At 37.5% G+C, this 25,199-nt stretch overlaps 1 protein-coding gene across 1 annotated transcript in view; it reads left to right on the forward strand.

Moving 5' to 3' along the window:
* Positions 1-25,199, forward strand: part of LOC125252611 (probable E3 ubiquitin-protein ligase HERC1) — an 87,520-nt gene that overhangs the window by 60,495 nt on the left and 1,826 nt on the right. Inside the window, 28 exon segments of the mRNA XM_048166050.1 lie at positions 823-1,085; positions 1,352-1,479; positions 1,635-1,759; positions 2,631-2,846; positions 2,938-3,035; positions 3,037-3,066; positions 4,335-4,534; positions 5,577-5,691; positions 5,880-6,011; positions 6,099-6,200; positions 6,314-6,487; positions 9,242-9,547; positions 10,073-10,138; positions 12,727-12,852; positions 13,857-13,995; positions 14,129-14,310; positions 14,393-14,548; positions 14,648-14,770; positions 16,308-16,410; positions 16,528-16,697; positions 16,810-16,948; positions 17,742-17,908; positions 18,136-18,305; positions 19,908-20,073; positions 20,167-20,243; positions 21,918-22,170; positions 22,262-22,414; positions 23,526-23,831. Coding sequence (XP_048022007.1) covers positions 823-1,085; positions 1,352-1,479; positions 1,635-1,759; positions 2,631-2,846; positions 2,938-3,035; positions 3,037-3,066; positions 4,335-4,534; positions 5,577-5,691; positions 5,880-6,011; positions 6,099-6,200; positions 6,314-6,487; positions 9,242-9,547; positions 10,073-10,138; positions 12,727-12,852; positions 13,857-13,995; positions 14,129-14,310; positions 14,393-14,548; positions 14,648-14,770; positions 16,308-16,410; positions 16,528-16,697; positions 16,810-16,948; positions 17,742-17,908; positions 18,136-18,305; positions 19,908-20,073; positions 20,167-20,243; positions 21,918-22,170; positions 22,262-22,414; positions 23,526-23,831 — 4,385 coding nt within the window.

Genomic DNA, 25,199 nt, shown 5'->3' on the forward strand with positions numbered 1-25,199 from the left:
TATTTTGATTATTTAATTATTATTTTGTCATGGAAATACTGCAAGTATGAAGATATTTTAATTTTATATTTTATTATTACATTTTAAGTTAAAATATCAGTAATCTAATAAAACATTCACACACTTTTCATAAGTCCCACTTTCATAAGTAACACTTTAATGGAAATCCTGTATGTATCAGGATTTTTTTTTTTTTTTTTCATAAACTGTTTATTGAAGTGAATTAAATTTTTATTATTACATTTTAAGTTAAAATTTTTAGTAATTTAATTAAACATTCATACAATTTTCAGTATCAGAATGAAGTATCAGGATATTTAAAAAAAAAATAATTTATTTAAATTTTAAATTTTTCTATTATTTAATTAATTATTCAGGTTTTTGTTTGTTTGTTTGTTGTCTTATTAACTTTCATAAGTCCCACTGTCATTGAAATCCTGTAAGTATCAGGATTTATTTATTTTTTTTCTTAAACTGTTTATTGAAGTATCAGGGATATTTAACATTATGAATTCCAGGACTGGAAAAGTCATAATAAGGAAAGTTCTATAGTAAATTTAAATATTTTATTTCTAAAATATGTCATTGGTTAGAAAGTGTTCCTTGAGAATGCAGTCTCTACAAAAATAAATAAATAAACAAAGAAATTAATTTCCAGTAATCACGAATGAATGAAAAACTCATGAACAGTGGTCCAAAGTTTTGGGAACCCTGCTGGTTTTGTTTCTAACGACTCGTTTATCTACTCATATATCAATCTTAATTACCAATAAAAAATTTGCTATTAATTTATCCTAATTAATGCCACATGTCATTGGACAGAAGGAGGAAGCCCTCCACCCTCAGGTCTGCCTCTCTCTCAGGCGGGAGTGCGTGTCGGACCGCTGGAGCTGGCTAATGCGCTCGCTGCCTGTGCCCTGTCGGCCAGGCTGACCAGCAGACATCGTCAGTGGGCGGCACAACAGCTGGTCCAGGCCCTGGCAGTTTCTGAGAAAGACAACACCGGCAGACCCCAGACATACAGTGACATGGCCGGAGATCTGCGCAAGTGCCCCATAAGGAAGCTGGAAGGACATCAGAACAGGGTAAAGAGGACGTAGATACAACGCTTAAAGAAACATGCTAGATCTCCTGTATGTATTTAACTATATATTTGGGGTCAAATAAGGTTTTTTCTTAAAGAAATACTGCTTTTATTCAGCAAGGATGTATTAAAATTATCAAAATACTAGTATTTTAATAATATTAGTTATATAAATGCTAATATAAAAAGAGCTATTCTTACTGTGAACTTTGTCCAGGGCATCACAGAAGGTCTTGACTTGTTTCTAATTGGCTGTTGTGTTTGTAGGTGAGCAGCTGCAGCTGGAATGCAGAACAAGGTCTGTTGGCCACCGGCTCACAGGACGGAACCGTTCGTCTGTGGGCCATAACGCCAAACACAACAGAGCTGCAGCACACACACACCTGCAGCGTCAGGTGAGACAGGCTCCTTGCTTTTCGTCTCTTTGATTAGGACAGGGAGAAATCCAAATGTTTCACAGGTCTGATGGGAAATTATTTTCTGTAGAATGAGATAGAAATGGATGCTTTGGGCTCTGACAGCTCTGTGTTTGTGTGTGTCTTCCCTGCAGTGAGGACGCTCAGAGCTCAGATGGGTCGATGGGATCTCATCTGCTGTCCGCCGTATTGTGGAGCGCAGGGGGAACTCTACTGGCCGCCTTCCAGAACAAACTCATCAACATCTGGACTGTCAACGGTCAGACCAGCATCCCACTGTCACATATCCACACACACAGTTACAGCGCTACTGCTGCCAAGTCTTATGTGTAATCCAACAGGTATAATGTACTTTATAGTTGATTGTAATAGTATGAAGACTCCATGAATACGAAATTATCTCTATTCCTGGTCTTATTGTGCACAATACATCAGTGCATATTATTCTAAAGGGAAAAAAAAAAGTTACCCATAATCTAGCATCAAAATAACTTTCTTTGACTCTGAAACAACCTTTTTGCTGATGTAACCAGTGGTATTATAGTATTATTTAAATACCATTATCGTATTTATTTATATTTTTAATTACTTAAACATTAACTGAAATTAAAATGAAACTAGAAATATAAAAAGATAAACTAACCAAATATTAGTATACATTTATACTTTTTTTTTTTTTTTTTTTTGAACTGTATTTCAATTACTGAAAACGATTTTTAATACTTTTTTTTTAGGTTTACTTTTGTGTTACAATAACCACACTGGATGTAACTGAATGTGGGTGGAGGAAAATATTTATTAAAGATTTATTTAAACAAATATTATTAAAATTAAAATATTAACCATTTATTTATTTATATTGACATTTATTTATATTGACATTCATTTATTTATTTATATTGACATTTTTGCCAAAAATGTGGCATTTGTCTTTGGAAAAAGTTGCCATTAAGATACTAGAATGATGGGGGTAGTTGCTATGCAGTTGCTAGGGTCTTCTATGGGATGTTTTTCACTCATTTTATTATCTTTATCAGTGATGCTTGTCTTGACTAATAATATCATTTTCATCTGAATATGTCCTGGACAAATTGGTTGTAGTACGAACACCTTTATTTGGTTTCCTGTAGGTACTCAGGCACACATAGAGGCTCAGTCGTCCTGGGTCACGGCGCTTTCGTGGGTACAGACCTCCACTCCGTTCCTCAGTCAGGAAGCCTGTAGTCAGGTCAACCCTCCTGAGAGTCTGCTGGTGGGCCGGCTGGACGGGTCCCTCTGCTGGCTGGAGGTCACAGAGCACTTGAGGGTGGAGAAAACAGAGCTCACTCACTGCCACAGGAAGGAAGGTTGGTGGCATTAAAAAGTGCTGAAGATCTCTGTATTTTAATTTGATTCCTTTTGTTGTGAATGAACTGTCTTTTTCCTTCTTCTGTTCAGCACCTCAGTGTTTGGCCTGGTACAGTGTTGATAAACCCTTTGCTGTGGGATATCCTGATGGCAAAATTCTCCTTGCAACAGCAGAGAGCTATGAAACCTGACCCACCCATTCTGCTAACAGCATTTCCTGTGAGTAAGAAGTCATCAAAACACACACGCTGCGAACGAAATCACATACTGTCTGATTAGGTACTACATTTGAATAGGGCTGTGATGGTGGCAATTTTTTTACCACCGACAGTTATGTAGGTTATGCAGAAATGCACAGTGCAGAAATTATGCTTTAAATGTGATTCAAACTTTAAAAGTGCATTAAAATGTAAACTTATCTGCAGTCTTTAAACATGGAAACCAAAAGAAATTACACACTATTTTGAAAGTAAGCCATTTAATTATATTGTATATCCGACGAGCAGGACAAAGTCCATCTCTTTTCTAATATCTTTGCTTTGAGGATGAATTTTTAAAAATGGTGGGGTGTTTGTCATGCTCTTCATTTGTTGGCACAGCCCTTCATTCATAAAAAAGTGTGTTCTTTATAGTATGCATATGGGTAGTATGAATGAAATTTGGACATACTATTTTGTCACTGTCACATGACCTACAGAATCAGTTGTGTTGCTTCACTTCCATTCATAAATCCTCTCCCTCGGCCTCATGGGATGGTAAAGTATCCACTGAATTTGCACTCCAGAATCTCATTCAGGTACTTTTCACCGTTTTTCAAATATTATGTTTTTGGACGTACTACTCTGTTAGCCTACTGTTATAAAAAAAAAAAAAAAAAAAAAAAAAAATATATATATATATATATATATATATATATATATATATATATATATATATATATATATATATATATATATATATATTAAGCAACATAACGGTTTTACACATCAATAATAATAGAAAATGTTTTTTTAGCACCAAATCAGCATATTAGAATGATTTCTGAAGGATCATGTGACACTGAAGACTGGAGTAATGATGCTGAAAATTCAGCTTTGCATCACAGAAATAAATTAAATTTTAAAATATATTAATTTAGAAAACAGCTATTTTAAATTGTAATGATATTTCACAATTTTACTGTTTTTACTATATTTTGGTCATATAAATGCAGCCTTGGTGCACATAAGAGAGCTTTCAAAAACATTAAAGAATCTTTTGAACCATAGTTTATTTCATCACAAAAATAAATGTTATTTATTAAATAAAATGCTACATAAGGACTTCAGGAAAACTTTTTTTAATAAACCATTCAAATGAACTGATTTAATAAAAACAACTCTACACAGACAGATTTGGGATACACTGTGTGAAACCCAACATATACTTTTACACAAATAAACCCATATTTTTTGAGAGTGACACACTTTTTTTCTCTTTTTTTTCAGGAGAGTGTGAGTGCACTCAGGTGGGACCCTACAGGACATCTGCTGCTGTCTGTTGGCCGCTCCGAGGTGGTGAAGATCTGGGGTCGTGCCAGCGGCGCGTGGGTCACCCTCCACTCTCTGTTCCACACGGGCATTGTCAACACGGCCGAGTGGTGCCCTCTGCCTGGGAGAGGGGCGGAGCCTCGTCTTATGATGGCAGTGTGAGTGTGGCATGTGTTTAATAATCATTAAAGGATTAGTTCACTTTAAAATGAAAATGACCTCAAGCTTTACTCACCCTCAAGCCATCCTTTCTGATGAACACAATCAGAGTTATATTAATAAATATCCTGATGCATCCATAATGGCAGTGAATGGAACCAACAAGTATGAAGCTCAAGAAAGTGCTTCCATTCATCATAAACGGACTCCACATGGCTCTGTTGGGTTAATAAAGGCCTTCTGAAGCGAAGCGTTTGTGTAAGAAAAATGTCCATATTTAACAAGTTATAAAGTAAAATATCTAGCTTCCGCCAGACCGCCTTCCATATTCAACGTAGGGCGTAGTGTAAGCGTTTTGAACTGCGAGAGTTTTACACTTTCTTTGTAAGTTGAATACAGAAGGCAAATGCACTTTCTTGAGCTTCATACTCGTTGGTTGAAAGAAGAAAGTCATATACACCTAGGATGGCTTGAGGATGAGTAAAGCTTGGGCTAATTTTCATTTTAAAGTGAACTAATCCTTTAAAGCAAACATATATGTTCAGAAGTAGTGCACAATAACATATTCCCATCCATTTCAATATTTAGCAACTTGCTGTTGGAATTGATTAAACATTACAGTTTACAATAAAAAATGATATATGCATGGATTAATTGTTTATAATAAGATCTTTAACACGCATTTTGAAAATAGGTTTAAGGTCCAAAAGCACAACCTAAAGGTCTTAGAGAGGGTGGAAAATAGAGGAAAATGTGTAAAATTAAATAGCTTTGGTGGATGAAACCTAGACTAACATTACAAGTGGACTTAAAAAGTGCTACAAAAGTGTTTAATATGGCACTTTTATTATTTCTTCACACCATTTACTTGAAGAATGGGTTACAGATATCTCAGAGGAGCTTTTTGAGAGCTTTAAATCAGTACTTCATGAAGTATTTTTAGGATATATAGACATTTAGCTGTCATGTTGATACAAAAGGATGCACAGGTGTATAATCCATCATCCAAGTGTTCAGATTTTCCTTTCTTCATTTCCTCAGTGGATGTCAAAATGGCCTCCTGTATGTGTGGACGCTTCCTCAAGGGGGCACTAATGTTTCAGTGCCCAATTTCCTCACCCCGTCTACCACCCAAGACAAGAGCAGTGCCATCAAGGTCAGAATTATATATTTATCTTTTTTTAGGAGGGAGATAATTTACCTGGAATAAATTAAGCTTTCTTATTTATTACCTGTTTAACCTCACTTTTTGATTCACTTTCACTCTGTTAGATTAAATGTGTTGCTAACTGAGTTTTTTGGAGTTTGTTAGCACAGTTTAAGGAAGCTGTGTGTGTGTTTCAGCGGGGTAATGCTAAGTGTGTGTTCCGACTGAGCGGACACATTACCGCGGTAAAGACGCTGTCATTTTGCCCCAGTGGACTTGCCCTGGTGTCTGGAGGAATCGGAGGGGTGCTCAACATCTGGTCTCTCAGGGTGAGTCAAATGCTTCTTATTGGTGTGTCTTTTATTAGCTTTACAATACTCCTGTTTTTAAATGTAAACTCCTCCCCTCTGTTCTAGGATGGTTCAGTCCTGCAGACTGTGGTTACAGGAATGGGCTCTGTGGTTTGTACCACCTGGATACCACACGTAGGGGTGACTGCTTGTTCTGGAAGATCAAAGGTACCAAATATTTTCTGAATATTTAATTCAGAAATTAAATTAACATTTAATTTAAAATAAAAAATGTTTAGGTAATGTTTAATTCTTGTACCCATCTGTTTCTCCCATCTCAGGATGTTTTGCTCGTTCGCTGTACCCCAGACTGGATTTCTCAGAATCACATTCTGGCCTCCTGCCGTTCAGTTCTACGCAGTCAGGGCATTCTGGGATTGAATCGTGCTCCCTGCATGGCTGTCTTTCTTGAGCGCCTTCCCACACTGCTTCAGGAGCAGTACAGCTATGAGAAGGTACATATGCTTTCTCATCAAAACTGAAAATTCAAAATTCACTACATGTATTGTCCATTTAATGAGGTATATTTTGCTCTCTTCATGTTATGGCCAATAACTGATAAATTGCTGATATTATGTATAAATCTATGGTACTTTGTGGAGAAAATTTAATATTGGCAATTTACTATTTAATTTTTAATTTTAATTTTTAACTTAATTTATGCAAAATACAAATTAAAATGCATATCAGCCAATAAATGTCCAATATTCTCGATAAATAAAATAAAATAAAATAAAATTACTTACAAGATATTTACAAAATATAGTCACATACAAAATGAAAAAAAATGCCTGAAAATGAAAAAGAAAAACACTTAAAAAAAATGGGAAATGGAAATAAAAGAAAATGTCAGTAGTTATGATGATACTAGACAAGATGCATAGGTTTTATATGCAAACGAGTCAGGTTCCAGAACTTGCGTTGTGAAAATTGTTTTGTAGTTTTCTGATATTCTGAATGTAGATTTAAAGGTGCCATCGGACGTTTTTTTACAAGATGTAATATAAGTCTAAGGTGTCCCCCTGAATGTGTCTGTGAAGTTTCAGCTCAAAATACCCCATAGATTTTTTTTAATTCATTTTTTTAACTGCCTATTTTGGGGCATAATTAGAAATGGTCCGATTCAGGGTTGCGGTCCCTTTAAATCTCGTGCTCTCCGTCCACGGAGCTCGCGCATGCCTTAAACAGTGCATAAACAAAGTTTACACAGCTAATATAACCCTCAAAATGGATCTTTACAAAGTGTTCGTCATGCATACTGCATGTATGCGCCGGATTATGTGAGTATTGTATACTGTTATATTGTTTACCTTTGATTCTGAATGAATTTGAGGCTGTGCTCCGTGGCTAACGGCTAATGCTACACTGTTGGAGAGATTTATAAAGAATGAAGTTGTGTTTATGCATTATACAGACTACAAGTGTTTAATAATGAAAATAGCTACGGCTCTTGTCTCCGTGAATACAGTAAGAAACGATGGTAACTTTAACCACATTTAACAGTACATTAGCAACATGCTAACGAAACATTTAGAAAGACAGTTTACAAATATCACTAAAAATATCATGGATCATGTCAGTTATTATTGCTCCATCTGCCATTTTTCGCTGTTGTTCTTGCTTACCTAGTCTGATGATTCAGCTGTGCACATCCAGACGTCCTGCCCTTGTGTAATGCCTTGAACATGGGCTGGCATATGCAAATATTGGGGGCGTACATATTAATGATCCCGACTGTTACGTAACAGTCGGTGTTATGTTGAGATTCGCCTGTTCTTCGGAGGTCTTTTAAACAAATGAGATTTATATAAGAAGGAGGAAACAATGGAGTTTGAGACTCACTGTATGTCATTTCCATGTACTGAACTCTTGTTATTTAACTATGCCAAGATAAATTCAGTTTTTAAATCTAGGGCACCTTTAAGCATTTTATGTATGCTTAAGTATGGTAGCTCTTCTTGTGGGCTGACACTGTGTTACATTTGTTTTTGTCCATTAAATTAATTTGCAGGGCCTTTATGGGTAGATTTAGGTCATAAAATATGCTCGTAAAACAGGGAAATCTGTAATCATGTGTACTTTGTGATGAAATGAGATGACACAGCAACTCTAAATTCTTAAAGTTTTCTAGAACACTATGAAAATGCATAACTGTATTCAATACATTAGAATAACTGACACAAACATATTTGCCTTAATTCTGACCCAGTCTGAATCTGAGTTTCTGCTGAGGCTGTTTGTTCTGCTGGCACATTGACTCTTTGCCCAGTTCTGCCGCAGAGTTTCACTTAACAGCCTCTATTAACAGCTCATTATTGTCCTTGGTTAAACTGCAGTCCTGTGAGGAGAGACCAGAGTTGCTCAGTTCACACTGCAGCTTCTGCTTTGATAAATCAACCGCAGCTCTCTGGGTCAACATCACCTCAGTACCACCTATTTTTGCTTCATTGGAGATTTTTAAACAGCCCAAGTACATAAAATATTCCTCTTGATGTCAGTAAAGTTATGTTGAATGAAGACATCACAGATAGATTGGATATTCAAAAACAGCTCTGTAACAACCATCAAAGAAACTTTCCATGAAGCTTTTAGCTTTCAGTCAAAATGTTAGTATGTCTCTTATGTTCAAAAAAACTGTTTATTTGATCAAAAAGTACAGTAAAAACAGTAATATTATGAAATGTTATTACAATTTAAAATAACTTTTATTCAAAATAAAAAATATATATACAAAAATAAAAGTAGGCCTATTTTTTTTTAAAGAAATTAATACTTTTATTCAACAAGAACACATTAAATTGATCAAATATTACACTAAAGACAATTATGATGTTACAAAAGATTTCTATTTCAAATAAATGCTGTTCTTTTAAACAATAATAATTGAGCACCAATAAAAATTGAGCACAAAATCAGCATATTAGAATGATTTCTGAAGGATCATGAAGGATCAAACTATGTAATGATGCTGAAAATTCAGCTTTGCCATCACAGGAATAAATATATATTTTAAATTATAACAATATTTCACAGTTCTATTCTATTTTTGATCAAATAAATGCAGCCTGGGTGAGCATAAGAGACTTCTTTCAAAAACATAATAATTCCAAACTTTTAACAGGTAGTGTATGTAATGCATTATAGATATTCTCAGTGCATTATAGATATTATGTTACATCATATCCCTTCATGTGTGTCTTGCTCCTCAGAGTCATGTGATGGCGGGTGATCAGTTGACCCACAGCGCATTTCTTCAAAGTCTGGCCACACTGGCCGTGGGTCTCTTTTTGGATCAGTTACTGTGCCGTCAACCCAGACCTCCTCACCACAGCGGGACAGGGCCGGATCAGGACGGGGCCCCTGGATCCTTCTGCCCCTCAGAGTGGAACTGGCTTTCCACATATTCAACCACAGTGAAGAGCGCAGAGGCGTTTGCTCGTGGCACGCCCTTCCCAGAAGCCTTCATCGCACCTGAGTTCCATCATTCTGGAGCCACGGAGTACACCAAACCTCTGGTAAGAAGCAAAATGAAGGTAATCCTTGTCAAATCTGTAATTTAGGTAAATCAGATATTTAAAGGAACAATATTCTATACTGCTTTGCACCAAAAACTGTCATAAATGACTTATTAATGACCATTTTTGACCATTACACTGACCCTTGGAATATTAAAGGTACACTATGTAACTTTTTTTTTTTGTTCAGAATTTATATGATGACCAAGTACATCATGAATCCATCTTCCAAACCGTGTTTTTGTCTAATCTTGAATTACGTACGCCTATAATAAAGATTTATATCCAGACTGTTATATTATTATATATATATATATATATATATATATATATATATATATATATATATATATATATATATATATATATATATATATATAGTCTGGATATAAATCTTTATTATAGGCGTACATAATTCAGGATTAGACAAAAAACAGACAACTTGTACTTTTGTACAGTGCATATTTCCTCTTAAAGGTTATTTTGATATGAGAATACATGCAGTGTCTTTTGTTCTCTTTATAGGACAACAGTAAATGGAGCTTCATGATGGATGAACAACTCATGTCCTGGGCGACCAGCAGACCTGAAGTAAGTCTGTGTGTTCCTGAACGTGTGTGAGCTTTAGCAGATATGTTAAAGTGTGCGTTAAGACATCCGGATCTTCCTTGATCTTCCTCATTCGTCTCTGTCAGTATAGTCTTTGTGTTCAGCATTGTTCTTTCAGGCAGTTTTTTATCGCTTTTCACGTGTTTTTGTTCATTCATCTTTTATAAATTACCTCACACAAACGCTACCAGCTAGCTGCACACACAACCTGGCTGTCTCTACATAAAACTCCTTTCGTCCTCATTTAAAGCGTATCTCATTTTTTATCTTTACAGCTTGCTGAATTGGCTATTTAATGGACATGGTCTTATTTCGCATCAGTACATTGAGATTGCATTGAGAGAATGATGCTTTTGTAATTTGTTGTGTATAAAAGAAATATTGTTATGATTTTAAAGTGCCCCTATTATGCTTTTTCTGATATTACCTTTTATTTAGTGTGTAATATAGCTGTTTGTGAAGGTAAAAGGTCTGCAAAGTTTCAAAGATCAAAGTGCAAGACAAATGGAGTTATTTTCTCCCAAAAGAAAAAACAATTTCTGAAATGCCTGAAACGAGTCATCAGTAGTTTCAGTAGGAGTCATCTATGTAGGTTTTGAACAAATTTGCATAATGCCAGCCTAAGGTCTTCATTAGCTGCCCATGAACAGCGTCAACTTGGAGCCGCCCTCAAACACTGTTAGTTGTTTCTGAGACCTCAAAATGCAGAGAAGATACATTTTTCTGCGGTAAATCCGACGTCACCATTACTGTTCGTATCACTGTGTATCAAGGTCTGAGGAAGCCTCCACAACTGAAATTCAGATATGGTAATGGACGTTTCGTTTCTGACATGCACTGTTAGCGGTAGACCAATCATAACAGACTGGTCTGTCTGACCAATCAGAGCAGAGCAGGCTCTTGGAAAGTATGGGTTTAGAGAGACCAAACTGATTCAGAGGCTGTGAGATACAAACCCAATTCCAAAAAAGTTGGGACACTGTACAAATTGTGAATAAAAAAGGAATGCAATAATTTACAAATCTCATAAACTTATATTTTATTCACAATAGAATATAGATAACATATCAAATGTTGAAAGTGAGATATTTTGAAATGTCATGCCAAATATTGGCTCATTTTGATTTCATGAGAGCTACACATTCCAAAAAAGTTGGGACAGGTAGCAATAAGAGGCCAGAAAAGTTAAATGTAAATATAAGGAACAGCTGGAGGACCAATTTGCAACTTATTAGGTCAATTGGCAACATGATTGGGTATAAAAAGAGCCTCTCAGAGTGGCAGTGTCTCTCAGAAGTCAAGATGGGCAGAGGATCACCAATTCCCCCAATGCTGATTGTGGAGCAATATCAGAAAGGAGTTTCTCAGAGAAAAATTGAAAAGAGTTTGAAGTTATCATCATCTACAGTGCATAATATCATCCAAAGATTCAGAGAATCTGGAACAATCTCTGTGCATAAGGGTCAAGGCCGGAAAACCATACTGGATGCCCGTGATCTTCGGCCCTTAGACGGCACTGCATCACATACAGGAATGCTGCTGTAATGGAAATCACAACATGGGCTCAGGAATACTTCCAGAAAACATTGTCGGTGAACACAATCCACCGTGCCATTCGCCGTTGCCGGCTAAAACTCTATAGGTCAAAAAAGAAGCCATATCTAAAAATGATCCAGAAGCACAGCCGTTTTCTCTGGGCCAAGGCTCATTTAAAATGGACTGTGGCAAAGTGGAAAACTGTTATGTGGTCAGACGAATCAAAATTTGATGTTCTTTTTGGAAAACTGGGACGCCATGTCATCCGGACTAAAGAGGACAAGGACAACCCAAGTTGTTATCAGCGCTCAATTCAGAAGCCTGCATCTCTGATGGTATGGGGTTGCATGAGTGCATGTGGCATGGGCAGCTTACACATCTGGAAAGGCACCATCAATGCTGAAAGGTATATCCAAGTTCTAGAACAACCTATGCTCCCATCCAGACGTCGTCTCTTTCAGGGAAGACCTTGCATTTTCCAACATAATAATGCCAGACCACATACTGCATCAATTACAACATCATGGCTGCGGAGAAGAAGGATCCAGGTACTGAAATGGCCAGCCTGCAGCCCAGATCTTTCACCCATAGAAAACATTTGGTGCATCATAAAGAGGAAGATGCGACAAAGAAGACCTAAGACAGTTGAGCAGCTAGAAGCCTGTATTAGACAAGAATGGGACAACATTCCTATTCCTATTCCTACATTTTTCCCTTAAAATATATTTTCTCAGTTTAAACATTTGATATGTCATCTATGTTGTATTCTGAATAAAATATTGAAATTTGAAACTTCCACATCATTGCATTCTGTTTTTATTCACAATTTGTACAGTGTCCCAATTTTTTTGGAATCGGGTTTGTATGTGAGATGCTTCAATGTATATTATGAGAAAATTAAACTGTTTTTTGACCTTGTATGCATGTAAACCTATTGTAGGAGTCCAAAACAAAATTAGTAAACTTTAAAATGGCATAATAGGGGCAGATTAAACATATTTTAATGTAATAAAATTGTGTTTGTGTTTTTACAGGACTGGCAGCAGGGTGGTAAAAGTGAGGTGTACTTGTGGGGTAACGGACGTCATGGGCAGCTGGCAGATGCTGGAACCAGTGCATCTGTGCCAACCCTTGCGCCCTCCCTCTCTCAGACTCAGCAGGTAGAGTGCCAACATAAAATGCATGCAAAAGTTGCCATGTTCATTTAAAGGATTAGTTCACTTTCAAATTAAAATTTCCTGATAATTTACTCACCCCCATGTCATCCAAGATGTTCATGTCTTTCTTTCTTCAGTCAAAAAGAAATTAAGGTTTTTGATGAAAACATTCCAGGATTATTCTCCTTACAGTGGATTTCAACTGACTCCAAACGGTTGTAGGTCAAAATTAAATTAAAATCAAAATCAATTAAAATTAAATTAAAATCAAAATTTCAGTCCAGCTTCAAAGGGCTCTACGCGATCCCAGACGAGGAATAAGGGTCTTATCTAGCATCATCATTTTCTAAAAAAAAAAAAAATTATATACGTTTTATGAGAAAATTAAATGTCGTCTTGAACTAGCTCTCTTCTTCTTCTTCTTCTCCTCCTCCATTAGAATTCCTGCAGTGTAGATGCTGCTAAGTGCATTAATGCCCTCCAAAGGTCAAAGTTTGAACTAAATTGTCATATCCAATATGCTAGTGCAAGTATATAACAATTAGTTCAAACTTTGACCTGTGGAGGGCAGTAATACACTTAGCAGTGTCTACACTGCTGGAATTCTAATAGAGAAGAAGAAGAAGAGAGCTAGTTCAAGACTAGCATTTATGGTTAAAACGTATATAATTTATTTATTTATTTTTTGAAAATGACAGATCGTTTCGCTAGATAAGACCCTTATTCCTCCCTCGTCTGGGATCACATAGAGCCCTTTGAAGCTGCACTGAAACTGTAATTTTGACCTTCAACCGTTTGGAGTCGGTTGAAGTCCACTATAAGGAGAAAAATCCTGGAATGTTTTCATCAAAAACCTTAATTTCTTTTTAACTGAAGAAAGAAAGACATAAATATCTTGGATGACATGGGGGTGAGTAAATTATCAGGAAATTTTAATTTGAAAGTGAACTAATCCTTTAAAGAAAGAGTTATCCTCTCCATTTATTTCTGATGTGTGTTTCTTTCAGGTTGTGTGCGGTCAGAACTGCACATTCCTGGTTCAGGCTAACGGTACAGTTCTGGCTGTAGGGGAGGGCAGTTATGGGCGACTCGGACAGGGTAACTCGGACGACCTCTACACCCCAACTATCATCTCAGCTTTGCAAGGTAATGCATATCATAGCAAACTGATGACTGGTTCATGTCACATCTTCAGCCAATGAGCTTGCTGCTCACAACATTTAAATAGCTGGTTAACATTCACAAATATATATAAATAAGTATATTTTTTCCCTAATAGGTTATGTAGTGACACAGCTAGTGACCTCATACGGGTCAGATGGACACTCACTGGCTCTCACTGAGACTGGAGAGGTGTTCAGCTGGGGTGATGGGGATTATGGGAAACTCGGCCACGGGAACAGCGAACGGCAAAGGCGACCCAAACAGATCGAGGCTCTGCAGGGAGAGGAGGTTGTGCAGGTATAAGAAAATTACTGTCCAAAATAATCACCAAAACCATCACATGATCAGCTTTCATTTGAACATGCTTTTCCCTTCTCAGCTGGCATGTGGGTTCAAACACTCAGCTGTCGTCACATCAGATGGAAAACTCTTCACCTTTGGTAGTGGAGATTCTGGACGCTTGGGTCAAAGGTCAACTTCGAACAAGATGGTCCCGGAGAGGGTAACAGCACTAGATGGATGCCACATTGGACAGGTGCTACTTTGCCTTGTTTTGACTTTGATGCTAATGTGCACATATATGACCTTTTGCCAATGCTTGATGAGCGTAGATGACCTTTCCTCTTGTGTTTAGGTGTCATGTGGTATCAATCATACTTTGGTCCTGTCATCAGACGGCCTGACCGTTTGGGCCTTCGGAGACGGTGATTATGGTAAACTGGGTATCGGGCCATGCACAGTGAAGTGCTACCCACAGGTACTGTCATACTGATCTTCTCACTGGCTAAAATACCTTAAAAGTTTGGGTTTGGTAAGATTTGGTTAGATACTTTTTGAAAGAAGTCCAAAGCTGCATTTATTTGATCAAAATACAGTAAAAACAGTAATATTGTGGAATATTATTACAATTTAAGATAAATGTTTTCTATTTTAATATATTTTGTAATGTAATTTATTCCTGTGATGCAAAAAAAAAATCAGCATCATTACAGTCTTCAGTGTCACATGATCCTTCGGAAATCATTCTAATATGCTGATTTGGTGCTGATTTAGTTATTGCCAATGTTGAAAATGGTTGTGCTGCTTAATATTTTTTGTGGAAACTGATATATTTTTGTTAGGATTCTTTGATGAATACACAGTTCAAAATAACAGCATTTATTTGAAGTAGATATCTTTTAAATGACCTTATGGTCCTTTTTGATCAATTTAATGCATCTGTGCCAAATAAAAGTATTAAAGGTGCCATTGAACTTTTTTTTTTTTACAAGATGTAATATGTCTAAGGTGTCCCCTGAATGTGTCTGTGAAGTTTCAGCTCAAAATACCCCATAGATTTTGTTTAATTAATTTTTTTAACTGCCTATTTTGGGGCATAATTAGAAATGCGGCGATTCAGGCTGCGGCCCCTTTAATTGCTCGCGCTCTCTGCCCACGGAGCTCGCGCTTGCCTTAAACAGCATAAACAAAGTTCACACAGCTAATATAACCCTCAAAATGGATCTTTACAAAGTGTTTGTCATGCATGCTGCATGCATACATCGGATTATGTGAGTATTGTATTTATTTGGATGTTTACATTTGATTCTGAATGAATTTGAGGCTGTGATCCGTGGCTAACGGCTAATGCTACACTGTTGGAGAGATTTATAAAGAATGAAGTTGTGTTTATGCATTATACAGACTGCAAGTGTTTAAAAATGAAAATAATGATGGCTCTTGTCTCTGTGAATACAGTAAGAAACGATGGTAACTTTAACCACATTTAACAGTACATTAGTAACATGCTAACGAAACATTTAGAAAGACAATTCACAAATATCACTAAAAATATCATGTTATCATGGATCATGTCAGTTATTATTGCTCCATCTGCCATTTTTCGCTGTTGTCCTTGCTTGATTACCTAGTCTGATGATTCAGCTGTGCACAGATCCAGACGTTAATACTGGCTGCCCTTGTGTAATGCCTGGAACATGGGCTGGCATATGCAAATATTGGGGGCGTACATATTAATGATCCCGACTGTTACGTAACAGTCGGTGTTATGTTGAGATTCGCCTGTTCTTCAGAGGTCTTTTAAACAAATGAGATTTATATAAGAAGGAGGAAACAATGGAGTTTGAGACTCACTGTATGTCATTTCCATGTACTGAACTCTTGTTATTTATTCTTATTAATTCTAGGGCACCTTTAAATTTTTAAAAGAAAATCTTACTGACCCCAAACTTTTGAACAGTAGTGTATGTCTTTTGTCCATTGGCTGATTGTCCTGCGTTTCTATTGTTTGACAGAAAGTGGAGGCTCTTTGCAATAAAGGCGTCAAAAAGGTTGGATGTGGAACGCATTTCTCAGTGGTTCTGGCCAAAGATGGGCATGTCTACACATTCGGCCAAGGTAGATCCTCAAGGAATCATCATCCAGATGTGTTTGTGTGTAAATGTGGCATCATTTAAATTTTTTAAATGAGATGTCTGAACGGACAACCCTGATGTGTGTGTTACATTTTCACAGAGCGTCTGATAGGCCTGCCGGACGCCATGCTGAAGAATCACAACCGTCCACAGATCATTCCTGCTTTGGAGGGCGTGTTTATTGAGGACATTGCTGTGGGCTGTGAGCACATCCTTGCTTTATCCAACACTGGAGACGTGTACGCATGGGGCTGCAACTGTGAGGCCCAGGTAAAGTCAGCTGAAATAGTGCACTGACCCTTTACCATCATGTGCAGTGATGTTTTCTATAGATCTGGGTAAATATTTAGTTGAGCTTATGTCCTCTATGTGTGCCTTGCAGCTGGGTCTTGGCCATTCCAATCCTGTCAAAGAGCCCACTCTGGTTACAGCTCTACAGGGCAAGAACATCAGGCAGATCTCTGCTGGACGCTGTCATACCTCGGCCTGGACCACACCGGCTCTGTCAACCAGAGCTTCAGGTACACACCACAGGCTTGGAAACATATCCATGTGGGCTGTTTGGAACCTTATAAGTTAACTTTTTGAAATGTTTCTCATGGGCAGCAGGGTTAGTTCACCCAAAAATGAAAATCCTGTCATTAATTACTCACCCTCATGTCGTTCCACACCCGTAAGACCAAATTAAGATATTTTTGATAAAATCCAAAGGCTCAGTGAGGCCTCCATTGACAGCAAGACAAATAACCCTTTCAGATGCCCAGAAAGGTACTAAAGACATATTTAAAACAATTCATGTGACTACAGTGATTCAACCTTAATGTTATGAAGTGACGAGAAAACTTTTTGTGTGCCAAAAAAAAAAAAAAAAAAAAAAAGATTTTATTCAACAATATCTAGTGATGGCCGATTTCAAAGCACTGCTTCATGAAGCATCAAAGCTTTACGAATCTTTAGTTTCGAATCAGTGGTTCGGAGCACATTTCAAACTGCCAAAGTCACGCCCCCCAGTGGTGAACCACTGAAATTTCAAAACACTTATGCCTTGTTTACTGAAATCACATGACTTTGGCAGTTTGATACCACTGATATCCTTATCTAGTATTCACAAACAGCTGGAAAACCCATGGAAAAATCGTGGGAATTTATTGGTCAAAATCTATGGAAATATACACAATTCAGATATGCAACATTTTTCTGCTGGATCCTGGCATAATTCAGCTTTACATCTCCTTAGTCTTTGACCTTATCAGTGAACCGCGTAAGATTTGTTTTTGCATCTCACGTCAACAACTCTGACTCTGTGTTTTGCAGGTTGTTCAGGGATACAGCTGGGTTTGCCCCAGTCCGTGCCCCCGCAGTATAACGCCCTTAAAGACTGCAGCCCGGAAGTGCTAAACACCCGTCTCAGAGTGCTTTACCACTTCTCTGATCTTATGTACAAGTCCTGGAGGCTTCTGAACCTCGACCCTCGCAGTCAGGTACTCATAATCAATAATAAAACACTGCATTGTGCGCTGATGTTTCACTGTACTCTGACTCCCTGCCAAGAACCTTTCATCATTTTCTAAGCTCAGCTGAATTTGTGTCCAGTGTGAATGTGTTCCTTGTTTTGATTCCTGTTTTTTACCTCCAGACTAATAGGTCTCTGTCGCTCGATATCCGAGCAGGAGTTTTGTCTGACAGTGTCACTCTGGCTGGTTTCCAGGTGAATGCTTCCCGCTACAGCTCAGGTACCGCTGCCATCGTACAAGGCCAACTCCGAGGCCTCCTGTCCCCGAAAGTCAACACCCTTCCTCTCGTTCGCACTATTGGCAGAACCATGACCCAAGGAAAGACCTACGGCCCTCAGATTACAGTCAAACGGATCTCCACCAGGTGTGAAAATGAGAAGAGCATCCCAAATTGGACGTGAGGCTATATCTCTGCAACGCTTTAGTGTATTCAGACCAAACTTGGTACATGTCATCACAAGCATGACCTGAGGCTACATGCTGCTTTTCGGCACAGTGGCACCTACTGGTCCGGAGATAGCAAAAAGTGATTTTTTTGCTTATAACTTGGACAAAAATGATAATTCGAATGATATCCAATTTTACCATATCGACCATTTTGCATTTTGTTCCAAAATGCTGTATTTTTTTAACACATTAGCGTATCATTACGAAACTCAGTGTGGGTCATCAGCACGGTGCCCTGAGGGAGCCTATGAAGTTTCAAGACAGCACCACCTAGTGGTGAAACTAAATATTCATATGCTAATAACTTATGACTTATTTTCATGGGAGTCATCTCCTTTGATTCCTGAATCCTTGCCGAGTCCAAGATACCATGCTAGGTTTTGCCTTATGGTTTGTGCAATGTTGTGATTTAGCTTTAAAACAATGTTCGCGAATATCTTCAAAACCGTTAGGTCGAGACAAAACAACCATAGGAAATTCAAAAATGTAGGTCGTTGGCTATACATTAATGCCCAAATGCCAAAATTCTGATAGTAAGTATAAAAAAAAAAATGCAATCAAAGTCATACATGGGCCATTTTTTATGTACTTAAACATATACATGTCTGTAACTCATAAACGAAATGAGATATTTTCACCAAATTTGACACTTATTTATGGGAACACTCTGAGGACACATGAAAAAAAGTGGTGGGATTGCACCTGTTGGTGGTGCTATAACTGAACAAAATATGAAATTGCCACTAACACATAAAATATGATTTCTAGACCTGGAAAAGTCATGTAAATTAGTCTTATAACTCCATGGGCATTTTTATAATGTTAAATTCATTAATAAATTCTTATCCTTAAAGGTGATAAATAGGATCTTTTCCTCGACTGAGAAACCAAAGACTGTTACTGAGTTTTTGAAATGAGCGCATGCGTAAGAACAACCCCCCTCCTTCACAGCTCATTTCAAGGGAATGCCTCCCAAAACTCGTGCACGAGTATTGGAACACGAGTGTTTACCACCGGCATTCGCTGTGTTGTGTTAGTGGATTCATTATGTCGGACTCACCGCAGGTAACTCATAATCTGCAGTTGTTACTCCTGTCTCCTGACAAAAACATTGCATGCGGCGCCTGTAGAGTGTGGAAAGTTACTGGAGCGCGCAGCCGTGCTCGTCTCTCGCAAGGAACGTCACGGCAGTGATTGACAAGCCAGAGGGCCAATCGTTTACGCGATGTTTTTAAGGCCCTACCTCGTGCACAGATGATGTATATTAATATTATTCCTTTCAGTGCACCTAATAAATAGTCTTTTATCAGTTAGTAAAGACAGTTTCAAGTAATATTGCAAAAATGTCAAAAAATAATAAAATTCATGGGGCCTTTAAATATTCTTGTGGACAGTACGGAGCCTTGGAGTCAAATGTTAAGAACCACTGAAATAGAGGAACACAAGAAGTGTAGAGAATGTATAGACAGATAGTTAATAGTGTTTGTGAGCTACAGATTTGTTTTTTCCAAATTCACAGGGGGCGCTCTAGCAAGCCCATTTTCGTGCAGATCGCCAAGCAGGTGGTGAACCTGAACCCTACTGAGCTACGTCTGCCCTCCAGAGCATGGAAGGTGAAGTTGGTTGGAGAGGGGGCAGATGATGCCGGGGGGGTGTTTGACGACACCATCACTGAGATGTGCCAGGTAACTCCAACTCTTTCTTCATCGGTGGGTCACACACACCAAAGGGGGGTCACATTTCATTCATGCATTCAAAACTGAATTCTCTTTTCCCAGGAGTTGCAGTCTGGTGTGGTTGACCTTCTTATTCACACTCCTAACAGCACTGCAGATGTTGGTAGTAACACGGACCGGTACGTTGTAGACACTGAGATGTGTAAGCAGAATGTAATTGAGTGCTGCAGTGATGACGTTTTTTTGTAGGCCAACCACCCGAATGTTAGAATCACCCTGGTTCTCTTGACAAAAACAGGAATTTTCCATTGGCTTTTGGGGTAATGTAGAAAATAAGCTCTGTGACCAAAAAAAGTTTATGATTCTTACATGTTTTGTTCATCATGATAATCTCAAATGAACACCGCTAACCTAAATACAGTTGACCGCAGTAAAAAGTTAAACGGAGTGTCTCGTTGGCTAAGGCTATTTACACTAACTCTTCCCACCAATGTCAGGTTGGGCCACACAACATTAAAAAAGATTCATGCCACTCAACGTCTGTAGTGGCGTAGGCTGTAGGGATTGTGGCTCGTGGAAGTAGCTTTTGAAATGATCGACCCGAGTTTGAATCCGCCATTTGCCAAACTAGCTCTTCTCCCTTTTTCCATCACATATCAAATCGGAATAGCATTTATTTTCAATAAAAATGCAGAAAATATTTGAAAAGTGGAAATAAAGTGGCTAACGAGTGTTTAATAATAATAAAGTATTTATCGGGTAGGGTTTTATTGTCCCAAAAAGGTGGCATCCGTTTAATAATTTTAATAAATATAATCATTTACACTCTGTTATTATTGCATCCTGCTAATGTACAACAATACTGAGGTACAAATAGTATCTGCCACAATTTATAAGTATAAATGGCATATAACAACTATTTGCAGTTATTGCAAAGAACTGACACTTTTATATAGTGTAAACAGAATATATCGCTATTGTCACTTAGTGTAAATAGCATATACAGCTTATTTGCACTTTGTGTAGATAGAATCTGTTCCTAAGGAAATAAGCTATTTTCACTTAGTGTAAATAGCCGCTTAGTGCAAATAGCAGCTGCCAGATTTAAATGTAAGCTATAAGTTAACTTCAGCATAACCACCATTAAAGGGATAGTTCACCCAAAAAATGAAAATTTGGTCATCATTTACTCACCCCCATCAACAGTTTGGTTACCGACTTTCTTCAAAATATCTTCTTTTGTGTTCAACAGAAGAGAGAAACTCATACAGGTTTGGAACAACTTGAAAGCGAGTAAATGACTACAGAATTTACATTTTTTAAATTCTTTATGCTTTAGACAATTCTTTCAGTCTTTATTTAAAAACATTTCCACCGAAAGTTCGAGTTAGAGTTTGCAAGAGCACAATTATAAACACAATAAGGCTGTAAAAGCAGACTAGTGAGTTGATAAGTTTACCTGTTTGGGCCGATGACGTTTAATGTTCCCAACAACCTCTGTACCATTACCAGTACCATTTAGCCACACAACCACCTTTGTCAAAACAAGGAAAACTTAAAATGCATCAGTATGACACCCTTGTGATTTGTTGTTTTTTTTTTTTTTTTAAATGTCTTTAGAATGAAATGTTGAAAATTTGAAAATATCTTGAGATTGTGTTCACCACACACCTTAGTTTTGGCATTTAACCAAAAACCCATTCAAAAAAAAAAAAAAAAAAAAAAAGGCAGCTGGAACCAGTAATGCTAACTTGTTTCTGGGTTTTGGCCTACAAAAATACGTCATCCCTGCAGCACTCTATTGGCTCTAAAAAAAGAAACAGTTTTTCTGCTAACCTCCATTGTCTGGACAGGTTCCTGCTGAACCCAGCAGCAGTCTCGGATGATCACATGGTGCAGTTTCGCTTTTTGGGGATCCTAATGGCGGTGGCCATTCGAACTAAAAAGCCCTTGGATCTGCACCTGGCGCCGTGGGTGTGGAAACAAATGTGCTGCATTCCTCTGGGAGCCGCTGACCTGGAGGAGGTGGACTTGCTCACGTACCGCTCGCTTCAGGGCATCTTACACCTGGACAACAGCGTGATCAATGAAGAGAACTTCACAGTGGTGAGCCATACAGCCCGGAGAGACTAGCAGAGATCACCCATTCAGACATCAAACACTTTCTCACTCTCTGGTCTTTTTTCTGGATTTGTAGATGATCCCCCTGGACTCATTTGTGGCTCACAGTGCTGATGGCACATTGGTTCCAGTGATTCCTGGTGGGCATAACCTCCCCCTGACATTCTCCAACAGGAACGATTATGTGGAAAGAGCCCTGCACTACAGACTTCATGAGATGGACAGACAGGTATCTGCCTCTCCTTTAGACACTTTGGAATTACAGAATTGGATTATATTCGCTAAACTTTTCAATTAAAGCCACAATTCACTTAAAAAATGGAAATTCTGCCATTATTGTTCCAGACCCATATTATTTTTTTCCCCCCATGAGACACAATAGGTGGTTTTAGAAGAATTGTACTACATGATTTGCATACTGCCAGCTTGAGACGCCCCATATTGATGATTTTTCATTAAAACATAAAGTGACATGATTAAAATTTTTTTTAAAATAATAATCAGATAATAGCATGTTGGGAATTCACTAAGGCTGAACCATTTGTGGTGGAAAAAAAGTTTTTGTTTTTTTTGGATACATTTTTTTTGAAAAAAATTTAAAGGTTTGTTGTGCTTGTTTGTAGGGCTGGACAATTTGGGCAAAAAATTAATAATAATAAATAAAAAAATTGTAATATTTGAATCAATATGACTGCATTTTTTAAATAATTAATTATACTAATAATGTGGTTGTATTATTATTTGCTATTATTAAATAAGAAATATATTACTGCTGTAATACTATTTCACTGTAAGATAAATTTAGTATTAATAAAAATAATCATTTAATTTACAGTACAACTATAAAATTTACAGTACTATTATTTTGTTTAGTGTAAAATTTGCAGGGTGCCATTATAGGTTTATAAACACTTCTCATTACAAATATTATGAAATAATATAATATGACATTTTATTTGGTCAAAATGCACAATAGCTTTGCAATGAATGTCGATGGAGAAACATTATTAGTCTTTTCAGAATAGTGTAGTACTTTTATTGTAAAAAAGTGTGCCTACACCAGTGAATCATCAGTATTTTGTCCATTTTCCTGGAAATTGAGTGCACTTTCTGCTAAAAGGGAATTTGTCAACATATGGAGTATATTAGCATATAGATGATCTCCAAGCTAACATACATGAACCTAGAAGCCACAATAACTCAAAGATTGACACTCTCTCTATGTGTAGAGTTAAATGAGAACAACTAACTCTCCATCAAGCAGTGTTAGAGGCTCTGCAGTATGTAAAAATGCCAAATAATGCCAATAAACTTGCATGTGTGCATCTGTGTTTATGTAGGTGGCAGCAGTGAGGGAGGGCATGTCCTCAATCATCCCTGTCCCGTTGCTCTCTCTGCTCACGGCTCGGCAGCTGGAACAGCTGGTGTGCGGCCTGCCCGAGGTCTCTGTGGAGATGCTGAAGAAGGTGGTACGATACCGTGACGTTACTGACAGCCACCAACTCATTGGTTGGCTGTGGCAGAGCCTCGAGGAATTCACCAATGAGGAGAGAGTCCTGTTCCTGCGCTTTGTGTCCGGACGCTCCAGACTGCCATCCAACCCGGCTGACATCACACAAAAGTTTCAGATCATCAAAGTTGATCGGGTAAGGCCACCGTTAGGTATAGAATATTTTCTTTTATTTAAAAATGATTAAATATTATAATTAAATATTATTTAATATTTAAATATATGATAGTAAAGATTCATTTTTAAAGCGTCATTACTCCGGTCTTCAGTGTCACATGATCCTTCAAGTAATCACAGTGTGCTGATATACAGCCATTTCGCACGGCTACGAGAGTGTGATATTGCATTTATACAACAGTTCGACAGCATGAGTGTGTAAATAAATAAGAAATAACAACGGAGTGTCTACTAAAACCCTCTTTTGTGCAGAACTACTTCCTTCCGCCACGGATTCAAACCTCAAGTTGACAGTTTGACCAAGCCTCCATTACTAATTTTAAAACGTTAGTTTAGAACTAGTAACGAAGGAATGTTGAGTCCCTCCATTGAAACTCATTGTATTTTGAACAGTGTTATTGAAAGAGAGAGAGAGAGAGAGAGAGATCACCTGAGCGAGCATTACCTGTGTTTGATATAACATTCATTCTTCAGGTTGATGTCCATAATATTATATCCATTTGAATGTCCGCTGAGGAAAGCGATCTTTGAATTTGTCCTTTTTACAGTTAAGGGAATTTTCCATAACAGCGCTAAAACAATGTCCTTTGTTTAAAAAAAAAAAAAATCCTTTTCAATTTAAAAGTCTCTTACGACTGACTCATTCACTAAAGTTTTCCGCAATCTAATGGCGTATTAATGTAACTTTCACTCAATCCATATTACACACAAATAGACCCTTGCTTTCTCAATACCAAATAGAACATATTATTTATATGAAATAATATTTGAGCAACAATATTTAAATTAACAACAATAGCCATTATAAATGACAATAGGAAATAAACACAATTGTACAATTCAGTCAAACATACAAAAGCTCTACAGGATGCAAGTTAAATATAGCCTTGATATTAAATTATCAAATTTAACATAACCCAATTCGATTTGCTCAGGAACAATTAATAGATTAATAAGACCAAAGATTGCCTGTTTTATGTACCAGAAGTGAATTATATCTCATGTTTAACCACTTTAAGAGACCGCAGCGAATCCCAGAAGCACTGGCCGAGATGAAGCTGTTCTCAGCGGGTACACGAGCACTGAACAGCTGCTGACAGCCTGGAGCTCGCATCTCTGAAAACGTCTAAACAAACTGTAAAATAGATGCTATGATTAAATATGAGTCACGTATTTCAAGTCTAAACAACTACATTATCACCTTAAAACTACAGTTCATGGTACAACAAGTGTAGTATTTGTAAAAAAAAAATACGGTGGATTTGCTCGGCGCCATGACAGTCGCTTCAAGCAGAGTGATACAAATGCTGAAAAGGTAGGAGTGCTG

Source organism: Megalobrama amblycephala, linkage group LG18 (genome assembly GCF_018812025.1).
Source record: "Megalobrama amblycephala isolate DHTTF-2021 linkage group LG18, ASM1881202v1, whole genome shotgun sequence".
In the NCBI taxonomy this organism is placed as follows: Eukaryota; Metazoa; Chordata; class Actinopteri; order Cypriniformes; family Xenocyprididae; genus Megalobrama; species Megalobrama amblycephala.